At 37.0% G+C, this 16,093-nt stretch overlaps 1 protein-coding gene across 6 annotated transcripts in view; it reads right to left on the reverse strand.

Annotated features, from left to right (window-relative positions):
• Window positions 1-16,093, reverse strand: part of PABIR3 (PABIR family member 3) — a 62,653-nt gene that overhangs the window by 19,668 nt on the left and 26,892 nt on the right. For 4 of the 6 annotated variants that reach the window (XM_081808219.1, XM_081808221.1, XM_081808220.1 and 1 more), the window contains 6 exons: window positions 10,983-11,026; window positions 10,825-10,879; window positions 9,271-9,360; window positions 8,778-8,866; window positions 8,114-8,175; window positions 3,416-3,512 (listed from right to left, as the gene is read on the reverse strand). In XM_081808219.1, coding sequence (XP_081664345.1) covers window positions 3,416-3,512; window positions 8,114-8,175; window positions 8,778-8,866; window positions 9,271-9,360; window positions 10,825-10,879; window positions 10,983-11,026 — 437 coding nt within the window. The remainder of the gene's footprint in view (window positions 1-3,415; window positions 3,513-8,113; window positions 8,176-8,777; window positions 8,867-9,270; window positions 9,361-10,824; window positions 10,880-10,982; window positions 11,027-16,093) is intronic. The other 2 variants (XM_081808222.1, XM_081808223.1) reach the window with 2 other exon arrangements.

The following is a 16,093-nucleotide window of genomic DNA, read 5'->3' on the forward strand; positions in this document are numbered from 1 at the left end:
ACCACTTAAGAAATGAAAAATCATATAAGAAACAGATCTTCCCAATACAAAAGCTCAAAAGGCAACAGACCGGAAAACCAACTACGAAGTCCTTGATTCTGAGCATATTACAGTAAGTGTGGCATCCTGGAGTACAACTAAAACAATAAAAACTAATTGAATAGAATGAAAGGAATTGTCTGAGTTGAAAGAGGTGTGTTCAGACTGTCAGTATTACCAAGATTTATTGATTAAAAGCTCTTTATGGGACGCCTGGGTGGCTCAGTCAGTTAAGCGTCTGCCTTCGGCTCAGGTCATGATCCCAGGGTCCTGGGATCAAGTCCCACATCGGGCTCCCTGCTCAGCGGGGAGTCTGCTTCTCCCTCTGCCTGCCGCTCCCCCTGCTTGTACTCTCTCTCTCTATGACAAATAACTAAGTAAAACCTTTAAAAAATAAATAAAAAAAAAATAAAAGCTCTTTATACAACTGAGTAGTAGTCCTACTCCCACTGTTCACTTTCTCCAACCTTGGTCTTTGTACCTGAATATTTCACAAACCTTTTTTTTTTTCTTTTGCTCAAGTGTCAGTAATACATGAGGACACTGTTTGTCAATGATGTACAATTTCAGCAAGGAACATCACTGCAGTCACACCTCAGCCCATGAGGGCCCCCGTATATGTTCACAATTGGTCCACTAAGGGTCTGGCAAGTATAGGAGCTGAGTTACAAAGGCAATATTGATAGTTCACTTGTCCTTGACCAATTTGTAGAATCCTGTCCCAGTTTCCAGGGACTATCATGATCCCAGTCATCTCATAAATATTCATTTATTCATAGGTGAACAAAATCTTCTCCCACATATCTAGCCATGCTAATCAATTTCATTGGGGCCACTGTCAAACAATTCTTTTTTTTTTTTAAGATCTTATTTACTTATTTGAGAGAGAGGGAGCTTCACCAGGAGCAGGGAGCCCGACATGGGGCTTGATCCTAGGACCCCGGGATCATGACCTGAGCCGAAGGCAGACGCTTAACTGACTGAGCCACCCAGGTGCCCCTGGCAAACAATTCTTGATGTAACAGTCTTTTTCCCATGTGGGGCATACCTATATCTGATTTTTGTCATTCTGATTATTTCTAATGACAAGGAAAAACTTTTTATGAATATTTTAGATAACCATTCCTATTTCATTAGCTGAGGAAATTTAAACCAATTCTGAACTTCATGAGGATACATTTCTATTTTTCAAAATGCTAATGCCATCCTCAATTACTTAAAGCACTCACTTTAGATTTTAAATTTTTAACAAATAATTTTTCTTATTCAGAAAACCCTTAAGACTTTTGAATAGAAAATTGAAGTTTAAACAAACATTTGTAGTCCTTAGGGAACAACTGGAAGTATATGATTCTTGCAGAAAAACTCTAACATATTAAGCCTTATTTAATCAAATCAGTAGTCATGATGATGAATAAAAAGTAATTCATAGAAATGTAAAAGACCACAATTTATCAACATTGTCTTTTTTCCATACTGAATTAGGATACAAAATTGATCAGGGATAATCAGGTTAAGTACAAATTGAGTGAAGCCCAATTACATATTATTTTCATGCTATTCATTTCTTTTTCTTTTTTTTTATTCTTATGTTAATCCCCATACATTACATCATTAGTTCTAGATGTATTTTCATGCTATTCAATTACCTTTCTTCATCTTGTTTCCCCTACCTATTCCTTCCCAACAAATTAAACATCCAAGGATTCATGTGCAAAATAGGCAATCCTTGTATCAGCATAGTATAACTAGTTTAGTTTTAAAAACTGCTCTAAGATAGGTGATTTTTCCTTACCAAGAGGAAACTAGCAATTATTGAAAATATCATTAAGAACTAGCATGGGGGGCGCCTGGGTGGCTCAGTCGTTAAGCGTCTGCCTTCGGCTCAGGTCGTGGTCCCGGGGTCCTGGGATCGAGCCTCGCATCAGGCTCCCTGCTCCTTGGGGAGCCTGCTCCTCCCTCTGCCTCTCTCTCTCATGAATAAATAAAATCTTAAAAAAAAAAAAAGAACTAGCATGGGCACTCAGCATATAACCTAAAAAATTATTTTACTTGTTGATCAATGGAACAATTATATTTCATCAGGACTTATAATTTTATCTACTTATTCATATAAATAAATAGAGCTCTCAATTATGTTTTTAAAAAACCAAGGTGCAGCATGTTTCTACACTTTAGCAGCTTGAAGACATGATTGTATCTTCAATATAGTTCTTATTTGGAAAACATCTTTGAAAGTATCACTACATTGGTTTTAAGGGCATACAAAGCAATTAGATATGCAAATTCCGTAGATAAACAGAATTTTAGGAAATTGAGAAAATAAGGTAATAAGAAATAGTTGCTCTAACTTGTGTGTGTGCGGGGGCAGGGAGAGAGAAGCAAACATGTTTCTCCACTGGTGAGAAAGTCTTGGGATGGGTGAATCACTTGGTTGAAAGTTCATCTACTACAATACATGGAGAATGAGAATCAGAAGATGATATGGAAGAATGTGACAGTGCTGATTCTAACTGATGAATTCAAGAAGATCCTGTACCACTATTGTTTCCATCAAGAATATCTAAAGATAGACTAGGAGAAGAAAATGCCATTCGTTGAGAACAGAATTCAAAAGATCTCTGTGCACTCTGCTTTGTCTACAAATGAACACAAAATATATGAAACAAAGAACTGGCACTAGTTACAAGAGCAATTTCACAAGAGCAGTAAAACAGAGCCAACAGTAACATTAAATAAAAACCCATTCACTGCATTTCCCATCTTGATTATTAAAACATGCTTTCTTGGCACGCCTTTCAATAATACGCTCAGCCTAACAAAGCACACAAAAATCCAAGGAAGAAAAGATGGGCAGAAGATGACTTTTTTCCAAGCTTGCATTTTTATATATTTCTCTAATACCTCTTTTTTTTAAGATGTTATGTATTTGAGAGACAGAGAGAGAGGAGGAGCAGAAGGGGAGGCAGAGGGAGGGGGAATCTCAAGCAGACTCTGTGCTGAACTCAGAGCAACCATCAACCCCCTGCAACAAGGGGCTCAATCTCACAACCCTGAGACCATGACCCTGAGATCATGCCCTGAGCCGAAACCAAGAGTTGGCTGCTTAACTGACGAGCTGTCCAGGAGCCCCTTCTCTAATACCTCTTAATCAAATGCCAAGACCCCACTTCTAAAAATGTATCCAGCATATATTAACGTCACACATAAATGTTAGGGAGAAGAACTAAAGCTAATAGCATTCATTTGGGATATTAGTTTTATAACTTCTAAAAATATTTAATAATACTTCTGAATATATACAATAGTAAGAACAGATTTAAAAAGCAAGTGAAAAATGGCCAATGAATGTTTAAAACCTCATGTTAATACTCACCACACATTCATATCAGACTGTTGAGTAGTATCAGAAGAAAGCATGTTGGTTGTGCCTTGGAAAAGTTTCTTTGGCTGATCTTCAAATGTCATTTCACCTATGACAAAAAAGCAGATCAAAGTAGATATGTTTTATCTAACATGCTTTTGCTTTTAATTGTAAAAGTAAAACTTGTTCATTGCAAATAATTTATAAGATACATAAAAACAAAGGAAAAAGTTTTATGTCCCCATTACCCAGAGATAACCACTTTTCAGTAATTCCTAAATATGTGTGTGTACACATGATTGTTTTTAAACAAAATTTGATTTGTATCATATATAATACCAACATGTAACCTATTTTTTGTTTTTAATGATTATAATTTTCTCATATTATTAACTAAATTCTACAACGTGATTTTATAGAGCTATGTAGTATGGCCATACCATAATTTAATCTCATTCCTTATTTTAAATGTTTAGGCTGTTGCTATCTTTATTTTGCCAAACATATACAATGAACTAAATAGATCAATTCTTTTATAGCATACAATGAACAAAATAAATATATTTTTGAAGATTAAGGAGACACATCTAATCTCAAAAAACTGCATTGCTGTAATCTTTACATCAAAGTAAATGCTAAAATCTGCACATTATTACACCATCATGTGATAACCATGTCTGGACGAGAGAAAATTGGTGTTCAAGCCCATAACTCATAGGGTGGAATTTGAATGGTAAAACACTAAGGCCATCTACTCATTAAAAAAGATCCCTAGGAATAGGGGCCCCTGGCCGGCTCAGTCAGTCGAGCATGTGACTCTTGGTCTTGAGTTTAAGCCCAATGTTGGGTGTAGAGTTTACTTAAAAATAAAATAAAATAGGGGCACCTATTTGGGTGGCTCAGTCGATTAAGTGTCTGCCTTCAGCTCAGGTCATGATCTTGAGGGTCCTGAGATCAAGCCCCGCATAGGGCTCCTGCTTGAGCTCTCTCTCTCCCTCTCTCAAATAAATAAATAAAATAAAATACATTTAAAAAATCTTTAAAAAAAATGAAATGGGGCACCTGGGTAGCTCAGTTGGTTAAGCGTCTGCCTTCAACCCAGGTCATGATCCCAGGGTCCTGGGATAGAGCCCTGAGTCTGGCTCTGTGCCTGCTTCTCCTTCTCCCTCTGCTGCTGCTCTCTCTCTCTCTCAAATAAATAAATAAATAAAATCTTTTTAAAAATTAAAAATTTTTCATTTTTAAAAATATTTTATATATATATATAATATTTTTAAAAATGAAAAATTAATAGATATATATATACATCCTGGGGCACCTGGGTGGCTTAGTCAGTTAAGTGTTGGACTCTTAAAACCTCATGTTAATACTCACCACACATTCATATCAGACTGTTGAGTAGTATCAGAAGAAAGGTTGTGACTTTGGGGTTGTGACTTTAGGGTCCTGGGATCGAGCCCCACAAGGGGCTCTGTGCTAGGCACAGAGTCTGCTGAGATTGTCTCCCTCTCCCTCTGCTCCTCCCCTGCTCACACACTTTCTCTCTTAAAGAAATAAATCTTTAAATTAAATAAATATAATCTCATTTCTAGTGATATATATAATATAATATAATATAATAAGTGACATATATATCGCTAGAAATAGAGATTCCACAAACCTTCCTTAGGAGTATAATCATGGCTCATAAAGCTCAAAAGAGGTCTGGGCATCCTGTCCCATGCCAGATTACAATTACATCATTACGGAAAAACTATTCACCTTTCTTTCTGGGTTTAAATTAAAAGCCAGACATACCAAGACAAATTCATCATATAAAAATTATCTTTGCTGAAACCATTATTACTTGTAAAACACTCTTTATAGCTATCTGATTTCTGCAGATTTCTCAGAATTCCCACTTGAAGTCTTATTTGCTCTTGCTTATTTCTAGTGGAAGTAGGTGTAGCTTATCACCATACAATGCACCTTCATATGCTTGGAGATTTTAACTGCTATCTCATACTCTTTCCCATTTTATATAGTCCTCATTCTTTTTTCTCCCCCACCCAAGACCTCTTTGGATTTTTTTTATACCTTCTTTCCCCACATTTCATTTGTATTAATAGGCTCCAAATAAGACATCATTTGTTGTTTCCCAAATGGATATTCATATTCCCAAATAGATAAATAAAATTAAATTTCTGTTTAATCTGTTACTATATCTAAAATTCCACAAGAATTTTGACCAAACTTGTATCGGCTGTGTTTGGAAGGGTCTGACTTAAAATACAGACTATGTAGTACATATAGAATTTGCTTTGGAGTTCTTAGGGATACCTCAAAGAAAGGAGGCAGTCATCCTCCAGAGGAACTGAAAACCAAGTATGAGAGGCTTGTGTGAGACATGCCACATCCACCAAGATACTGGGCAGAAACCAAATGTATTGTGTGAAAATTATAATATAAAAACAATTTTTTAAATCATAAATTCTAAGAAAATTCCAGGAATTTTCAATGTCATAAAACATTTTATGTGTAAATGTCTTAGAGGGAGAATTATTTTTATTTATTTTTTAAAAGACTTATTTATTTATTTATTTTTTTAAAGCTTTCATCTATTTGTCAGAGAGCACAAGCAGGGGGAGTGGTAGGCAAAGGGAAAGGGAGAAGCAGGCTCCCCACCAAGTGAGGAGCTGGATGTGGGACTCAATCCCAGGACCCTGGGATCACAACCCGAGCCAAAGGCAGATGCCTAACCGACTGAGCCTCTCAGGTGTCCCAAGATTTAGTTATTTTAGAGACAGAAAGCATGCGAATGGGGGGAGGGGCAGAGTGAGAGGGAAAGAGAGAGAGAAGCAAACTCTGTGCTGAGCGTGGAGCCCAACAAGGTGTTCGATCTCACGACCCTGAGATTGTGACCTGAGCCAAAATCAAGAGTTGGACGCTCAACTGAGCCACCCAGGCTCCCCAAAAGGAGAATTATTTTAATTTAGTAAAACACTCTCTTCAATTTAAGCGTATTTTATTTTATTTTTTTTATTTTTTTATTTATTTATTTATTTTTTTTTTTAAAGATTTTATTTATTTATTTGAGACAGAGAGAATGAGATAGAGAGAGCACGAGAGGGAGGAGGGTCAGAGGGAGAAGCAGACTCCCTGCCGAGCAGGGAGCCCGATGCGGGACTCGACCCCGGCACTCCAGGATCACGACCTGAGCCGAAGGCAGTCGCCCAACTGACTGAGCCACCCAGGCGCCCAGCGTATTTTATTTTATTGATTTATTTTTTTTAAGATTTTATTTTTAAGTAATCTCTACACCCAACATGGGGCTTGAACTCACAACCCTGAGATCAGTCACATGCTCCACCAATTGAGCCAGCCAGGTGCCCCTAAGCATATTTTATCTTATTTTTTTAAGATTTTACTTATTTATTTGACAGAGACAGAGACAGCGAGAGCAGGAACACAAGCAGGGGGAGTGGGAGAGGGAGAAGCAGGCTTCCCGCTGAGCAGGGAGCCTGATGTGGGACTTGATCCCAGGACTCTGGGATCATGACCTGAGCCCAAGGCAGCCGCTTAACGACTGCGCCACCCAGGCGCCCCAGCATATTTTATTTTAAATACTCAAATGACCCCAACTTTCTAACAGCTCTTAAACTTAATATATTTAAATGTTTTGTCAACATTAGCCCCTAACTTCACAGCACAGGCAAAAGACCCCTAAGCTAGGTCATTGATCCATCATCATAAAACAAAGTGCTTAGTTTGAAAGAGTGTTTTCCGGAATTGATCTAGTCTTAGTCTTAGAATATAATAAGTACATGCTGAGTTAGATGTGTTGTTAGGACAACTGCCATTAAGTAATCCAAAATACAAGCAAGACTGAAGTACATTTAAATTTCAATTTCTTTCCCTATAGTTTCGCTCTCCTCCTTCCCCTTCTCCTTTTCTTCCCCCTTTTCCTCCTCTTTTTTTCTTCTCCTTCTTCTTTCCTATCTTAATGGATTTTTCACAAATATGCATTTTAAAAGTTTAACCTCCTTTCCTATTTATCCATTTTCCCTTCCTATTATAAACCCAGTAGTGGTATTAACAAAAAAGGAAGAGCAACCTAGCTTATGAGGCAGGGTTGAGAAATGGGATCCAGGGCTGTGGGAGTTAAAAAAAAACAAAACAAACAACAACAACAAAAAACAACTTCTGTTTTTTTCTTCTGCCTTTTTATTACTGGGTGGGTCACTTTCCATATATTTAACCAAAATTAACATAGCATGAAACATAGCATATATTTTTAGTGTAGTAAGTGGATCTGATTTGTGTCAACTTATTCATGTGAAGTCAACAAGTAGGTACAGCGGCAGGCAGGGTAGGGGTCGAGATTCAGCGGAATACTAGGACTGATTCATTCTGTTTGCTCATTCATTCATCCCCCACCTTGTTTCAGAAAGTATTTAAGGCAGCTAGCTTGGTGAATTATATAATGAAAATCATAATAGTTGACTAAACTGGAATTAAATTTCTCAATTCACATTTATATGGCACTTTACAGCTTTTAAAATTATCTTTACATAGTTTTGTTTGAGTAAAACGAAAGGCCTCTAGTAACTTATCAAATATATTTTAAATAAAAAATCCTTTAAAATTAATTTCTTATAACACTTGATTTTATATGATATTTTATAAAAATAATTCGAAGTTATATTTATTTTTGCTGGTAGATAAAAGTACCTTTTCTTTTTAATGGTCCACAGATACTTGGTCTAATAATGTTGGTGGGGTTTTGACTTCTTCTAAAATAAAATTATGACAATCATTACAAGAAAAAATTTGAACAAATTCAGCTATGACTATTTCATTATAATAGATCTAAGGACATACACTAAAAAAGGACTGTGTAGTATCACATTGTTTTATTGCTCTCCTCTAAACCTGGGTTAAAAACAGGAATGCTTCAGGATAGCAAACTGTCTTGTAATTTGTAAGGATTCAGGATTCTCTGAAATTGTGAGGGGGAGAAAAGCTAGAAAGACCTACAGTTCTAGTTGTGACGTGCCTTGAATCAGGGTGAAAATCATGGGTAAATGACCAGGTACAGTTGTTTACAGTTTACGAATTAGCTCTGATCCTTATCATCAAGCTTGGAGAGGAAGCATATGTTCAACAGGGCTAATGAATTACTGATTCTTCGTGTGTTCGCATGTTCTCACATGTTCTTAGTCACTCAATTCTTTTCAATATACAAAATAATAAATCAAAACAATGGCATTTTAATTTAGCTAAAAACACACGACTTCTTTGGTTGTCATAGAACCTGGAGCTATTATTTCTTGTAAGTTTCTAAAATTCTCATTTTATAAGCAATTTGGTATATTTTCATACAACATGAACTTACATTGTAAATTGTCGCGTAGGACTGGGAAAAGGGCTTGGAGGCATAGTGGTGCAACTCACACAAGTTTGTAACGATGGAGGAAAACATTGCTAAAACCAAAATAGAACAGACGTTTTAAAACCACCACTCTTCTCAGAAAGCAGATCAGTGGTTTTCTAGGGTGGGCGGGGCGGGAGGGGGGTAGGGGTAGAGGATAGCAAGTGCAAAAGATCACGAGGACATTGTTTAGAGTGTGGGAACTGTTCTATATCTTGATTATGGTTATGGTTACAGGATTGTACACAATTACGAAAATTAATCAAATCATATACTTAAAAGCTGGTGACTTTTGTTATATGTTAATAATAGTTCAAGAGATGAAAAGGAAGGGGAAAATGTCATTTAGAATCAGATGTCCTATGGCAAAACATATCCCCCCAACATGTGGGTGGTGAAACATTAATATTTTATAAAAATTTCAAGGGACACAGATTCTTAGGTTCTCCTCTCTTACCTTCCCAATCCCCCTGGTGGGAGGAGCTGCTGGGGACACTGGAATTAAATCGATGCGCTTTGAAGACGGTTTCTCTAAATCATTGTCACTCTGTGTAAGCAGAAAGCAGTGTAGCATTGTAGCAGCAGCTGCTTCCCTAGCACATACTTAGGGAGATAGCTGCTACACAGGCAAGGGAATCCTTACTGAATCAGTGGTTGTACCATGGTGAGGAGCTCATATCATCCTAAAGCAAGCAGGGAACCCAAGATTCACTTCACTCTTTCCTTTTGGGAAAGAGAGCTCATGGCAAGTTGAGGGGCTTCCCGAGTGTCCCCAAAAGGCCTAGAATGTGAGCACTTGATATCGAGCAATACTTACTAGTATATACACAAATCCTAAATTAAAATTTTTCTCTTGGCGTCTGACCTGTGCTTTGTTGTTGGAAACTACAATGCTATGTCCAGGAAACAATAAAAAAGGATTTGGTTAGAACTAAGATACAAATGGGACAGCAAAAATAACTACAGTTATTAAAAAATGTTTATAGATTTTATGTGGACAAAATCAGTACTGCATAATTCAGGACTTTAAAATGTGCTCTTTTCTTTTCCAAGACACAGTACAGTTATGTTACATGTTCCCTTCCTCTTCCTAACACATTCACAGATTCACTCACTCGTGCCAACCCCTGAAGTAATTAGAACTGGGTCAGTTAAGGGAATCCAACAGCATCTATAAATTGTATTAGCACTAAACATGAAAAGGGGCAGGCTTCAGAGGTTATCTACTCAATCTTCAGGACCTACTCCTAAATCAGGAACAGATGTCCATCTAAGGCACTCAGGGCCAAAGGAAAATAAGATGTCACTGTTTCTGCTGATGACCCATTTCCTAATCTAGTGACTCCCAAATCTGGACACTGACATCTAGCCAGAATCTCTTCTACCCAATTTTCAGCTCAATTCTCTATCATTATCTGAAATGTCCATGGAAAAGAACCCTAAACATTGCTCAACTTCCACAACTAAGTAATCATAATGTGTACAGAGACATTAAAAAATGTTAGCAGGGGATGTAACTAAATTCCAAATATGTTCAAATTAAAGGTTGCATGTTAAAATGTTAGTGGGAGTATATGTGTTACAGGCATAGAAATGTAGTATTTATCCAGGAAACCCATTGTCTGTGGGTTGAAACTCTAATACCTAGTTAATAAATTAGGTAGGAAGGAGTGAAATCATTTATTGTTTTGTCATCTAAGCAATTTGACCAGCAGAACTGAACTTTTCTTAGACTCACTAGGACAGAGAGGAAGCTGGTCCACAACAACAATGGTTTTGTATCAGACAACTATTTACTTTGAACCCCACTTTCAAATGATATCAGTTATTTTTATGAGTAAGTCATCAACTGTTTCTTAGGAGCAATCAAAAATTATTTATGCAGCATATAAATTTCAATTTCAAGTGAGAGCTTAGATTTCTAGAAATTACAGCAAAACTAGGTAGTGCCAATACTGAAAATCAGTAAAAATTGCAAATTTTCTATAAAATTGAAGTGTTAATACCATACCAGGTTCAAACTTTCTTCCCAAGACCGACTTATCCGTATTGCGGTTTGTACCTCCCTGCAAAAGGAGAGATATCAGTACTGGAGTTTGCCTAACTAAAAGAAAAGATGTAACTGAATATAGAGATGATCAGACTAGTAATTCAAAGTACACTACTCACCATTCATGCATTGCTTCTCTAGTTACTAAATTCATGCCTTCTTCCTGAAAGGCAGAACGTGAGAATAAATGAATACCAGATCTTATGGTTTGACAAAATTATTTCATTTCGTTGTACCTTTATTATTATTCACTGGGCTATAGAAGAGCTAGAGTATAAAATCTCTAAACAAGTGTCTAGTTCTCTACTTTTAATTGTTGCACCTACTACACCAAACATCTATTACTAATGCATTACAGTACATCAAATACGCAGAAACTTTTTAGATGAAAAACTTTGTAGTTTTCTTCATTCAAAAGAGCAAACATCAAACATTCATTATTATACTATTTTTCCTACCATTAATACTATGATATTAATAAATATTACTCACAGTGCAAAGCAAACTAAATGTTTATCAGTATCGGTTTGTTTAATTAAATGAGGGTGCAAACATGATTTATTTATTTTTTTAAAAGATTTTATTTATTTATTTGAGAGAGAGAGAGCGTATATGAGAAGGGGATAGGGGCAGAGGGAGAGGGACAAGCGGACTCCCCGCCGAGCAGGGAGCCTGATGCGGGACTGGATCCCAGGACCCTGAGGATCATGACCTGAGCTGAAGGCAGACGCTTAACCGACTGAGCCACCCAGGCACCCCTATGTGCAAACATGATTTAAATCTAGTAATTGACATTGAAAAACATGTATTACATATTAAGTAGGAAAAAAAACCCTCAGAGGCTATTTATGTAAAATTATAAACAAGAGATGTTCTAAAGGATGTTCACCAAAAAGTTCACAGTACTTATCAATGAGTAGTGAGATTTAGGGTAATTTGTTCTTTCTTTCTTTGTACTTTACCATATTGTTTGACCTTTATTTTTTTAATAAATGCAAGTATCATTTTTCACATAAATAGTTATTTAAAAAATAACCCACATATGGAAAGATATCCTGTGTTCATGAATTGGAAAATGTAGTATTTTTAAGATGGCAATACGACCCAAAGTGATCAACAGATGCAATGCAATGCTTATCAAAATCCCAGTGGCATTTTTTGCAGAAATAGAACAACCCATCCTGAAATTCACATGGAAGAAAAAATAAAATTCACATGGAATCTCAAGGAGCCCTGAATAACCAAAACAATCTTGAAAAAGAAGCATAAATTTGGAGGACTCACACTTCCTGCTTTCAAAACTTACTATAAAGCAACAGTAATCAAAATCGTGAAGTACTGGCATAAGGACAGACATATAGATCAATGGAATAGAACAGAGAGCCCAGAAATGAACACCCGCACATATGGTCAATTGATTTTCCATAAGGGTGCCAAACCATTCACTGGGGAAAGGATGGTCTTTTCAACAAGTGGTGCTGGAAAAACTGAACATCCCCATGCAAAAGAATGAAGTTGAATCCTTTCCTTACACCATGTATAAAAATTAACTCGAAATGGATGAAAGACCTAAATGTAAGACCTAAAACTATAAAACTCTTATAAGAAAACATAGGGCAAAGACCTCATGAATTGGATTTGGTAATGATTTCTTGGATATAATACAAAAGCACAGGTAACATAAGAAAAAAACAGATAAACTAGACTTCATAAAGTTTAAAATTTTTGTGTATCAAAAGACACTATCAAGAGAGTGAAAAGACAATTACAAAATTGGAAAAGATAGGGGCTCCTGGGTGGCTCAGTCAGTTAAAAGCGTCTGACTCTTGATTTTGGCTCACATCACAATCTCAGGGTTGTGGGATCAAGCTCCACGTCTGGCTCGGCACTCAGTGTGGAGTCGCTTGAAGATTCTCTCCCTCTGCCCCTCCTCACCATTCTGGTGCTCTCTCTCTCTAAAATAAATTAATTGGGCACCTGGGTGGCTCATTGGTTGAGCATCTGCCTTTGGCTCAGGTCATGATCCTGGAGTCCTGGGATCAAGCCCCGTGTTGGGCTCCTTACTCTGCCACTCCCCCTGCTTATGCTCTCTCGCTCTCTCTCAAATAAATAAAATCTTTAAAAAAAAAAATTAATTTAAAAAATCTTTTGAAAAAAGAACTGGAGAAGATATTTGCAAATCTTATATTTTATATATCCAGAATATATAAAGAACTTCTATAATACAACAAAAAGATAAACAACCTAATTAAAATAAGGGCAAAGGACTTGAACGGACATTTTTCCAAGGAAGACATACAAACGGTTAATAAGCACGTGAAAAGATGTTTAACATTTGTCATTAGGGAAATGCAATTCAAAACCACAATGAGCTAACACTTCACACTTATTAGGATAGCTATTATTTTTTATTTATTTTATTTTCTTTTATTTTAAAGACTTTATTTATTTGAGAGAGAGAGAGCACAAGCAGGGTGAAGGGCAGAGGGAGAGGGAGAAGCAGACTCTCTGCTGAGCAGGGAGCCCAGTGCAGGACTCCATCCCAAAACTCCGGGATCATGACCTGAGCCAAAGGCAGACGCTTAACCAACTAAGACACCCAGGTGCCCCTAGGATAGCTATTATTTTAAAATGCAGAAAAAAACAAGTGTTGGTGAGAATGTGGAGAAATTGGAACTCTTACACATTGTTGGTGGGAATGTAAAATGGTGCAGACTCTGTGGAAGACAATTCGATGGTTTCTCAAAAAGTTCAACATTGAATTACCATATGATCCACCAATCCTGTTCCTATGTATATACCCAAAAGTATTAAAAAAGGGACTCAAACAGGTACTTGTACACCAATGTTCATTAGTAGCACTATTCACAATAGCCAAAAGGTGGAAACAACCCAAGTGTTCATCACCAGATGAATAGATTAAAAAATGTGATATAAACATACAATGGAGTTATCATTTAGCCATGAAAAGGAAGTTCTGACACATGCTACAACATGGATGAATACTGCAAACATTATGTTAAGTGAAATAACAAACACAAAAGAACAAATATTGTATGATGCCACTTTTATGAGGTACCTAGAATACAAATCTTCATAGAGACAAAAAGTAGAACAGCGGTTACAGGAGATTGAGGTTAAAAAGGAAGTTACTGCTGAATGGGTATGGAGTTTCTGTTTGGCATGATGAAAAATTTCTGGAAATGAAAAGTGATGATGGTTGCTCAACATTGTGAATGTGCTTAATAACACCGAATTGTACTCTTAAAAATGGTTGAAATGGCTTTAAGAAATTGCACAGTCTAAGTTCATCCTGGTATTTTAAAAAACGTATTTCACACATAATAAAGTACCTAGGATAGTGCTGGGCAAATATGGTGCTAAATATTATGGGGAACACATGAAATAAGCAGATGAGCTTTCCCTAAAATGGCCTAGAATCACATTTGAGAGACAAGCTTTATACACATTAAGTTGGTGCTCTCCAAAGTAAGCATGATCATAGCCCAGGAAGTATACAAGGTGATCCACTGGGAAGCAAAAAGAAAAACACAGAAATTCAATTTATATATTTTAAAATCTAAGATAGTAAGAAAGGAAGGTTTGCTAATAGTAGACATCTTGACACAGGTGCCCTCACTCAGCCCAGAGGGTCCAAAGATCTTGCAAAACACCAGCATGTTTTTGGCCTTTAGCTAATTATAACTAATTGCAAGTTAGGTGGCCATTTGGATATATTATCTAGTTTTAATTAAACCAAGTTCCACAAAATAGACAAGTATCTTAACAAGATTTCTATAAAGAAATGTTGGACAGAAGATTTGTAATACAAGTCTAAGTGAATGACAGGGAAATGACAAAGGTGAAGCTCCTACCTAGCAAAGTACACATCATCTGCCACCTTCTTGTGAAAACACAATGCTGAGCTAATCTCTATCAAGGCACTGGCTAAAATAATCTTAAATCATGAAGACTACTGGAAATATGAACTCATATTCACTCTCAATAATGACCTATAGTTAATAAAATACAATTTAAAATGTTCTAAAAACATCATTTCATCTTTAGCTCATCATTTTTATATTTGTATTTTGCATATATTCAGTGATTCATATTATATACTAGCTTGGTAGTATATGTCCATCCTGTATTGGAAGGATACATTATTTACATATATTGGAAGGATGTGCTGAAACATTTTGTATTGATGCAGTGTATGATCAAGAGTTTAAATATTATTGTCAATATAAACAATACATGTTATGGGTAGTCTGGAATAGAAAAGTGGGTTGAGTTGTGTGAATTAAAATGTGATCTAGGGGTGCCTGGGTGGCTCAGTCAGTTAAGCGTCTGCCTTCGGCTCAGGTCATGATCCCAGGGTCATGATCCCAGGGTCCTGGGATCGAGTCCCGTAACAGGCTCCTTGCTCAGCAGGGAGCCTACTTATCCCTCTGCCTGCCACGCTCCCCCTGCTTGTGCTCTCTCTTTCTCTGACAAATAAATAAAATCTTAAAAAAATAAATAAAATGTGACCTAGGCCTTGAAAGTAGTTTAAAATCTGGACAAACACAGGGTGAAGGGGAAGGTATTCCAAGCAGAAGGAACCATGTGAACAAAAGCTTAGAGGGAAAGACACAGCAGGTTTCAGGGTAGTGAGACTAGCTTGACTGAAACAGAGTTTGTACAATGAAGTAATGAGAGATAAAACTAGAGAGGTAAAATAGGGCCAGATTTCCAGGATCTTAAATAACTGAAGGGTTTGAGCTTAAAGAGTTTGGGCAGAATAGCATAGTTGTTAGGACCACAGGCTTTGGAGCCAAATAGAACTGGGTTGAATCTCAGCTCTGTAACTTATTACCTGTGCAACCCTAGGCAAATGACTGAACTTGAGCCTCAGTCTCCTCATCCACATGAAGATGATGATAAGAATTGAGGATAATGAGGCGGGTGTATGGCTCTTTTCCACAGTGCCTGGAAACCTATGTAAGTAAGCACTCACTACAACCTAGCTATTCTTTTTTTTTGAGAAAGTTTTTTTTTTTTTAAAGATTTTTTATTTATTTATTTGAGAGAGAGAATGAGATAGAGAGAGCATGAGAGGGGGGAGGGTCAGAGGGAGAAGCAGACTCCCCGCTGAGCAGGGAGCCCGACGCGGGACTCGATCCCGGGACTCCAGGACCATGACCTGAGCCGAAGGCAGTTGCTTAACCAACTGAGCCACCCAGGCGCC

This window comes from Leptonychotes weddellii, chromosome X (genome assembly GCF_054177405.1).
Source record: "Leptonychotes weddellii isolate Sample4059 chromosome X, ASM5417740v2, whole genome shotgun sequence".
Lineage (NCBI taxonomy): Eukaryota > Metazoa > Chordata > Mammalia > Carnivora > Phocidae > Leptonychotes > Leptonychotes weddellii.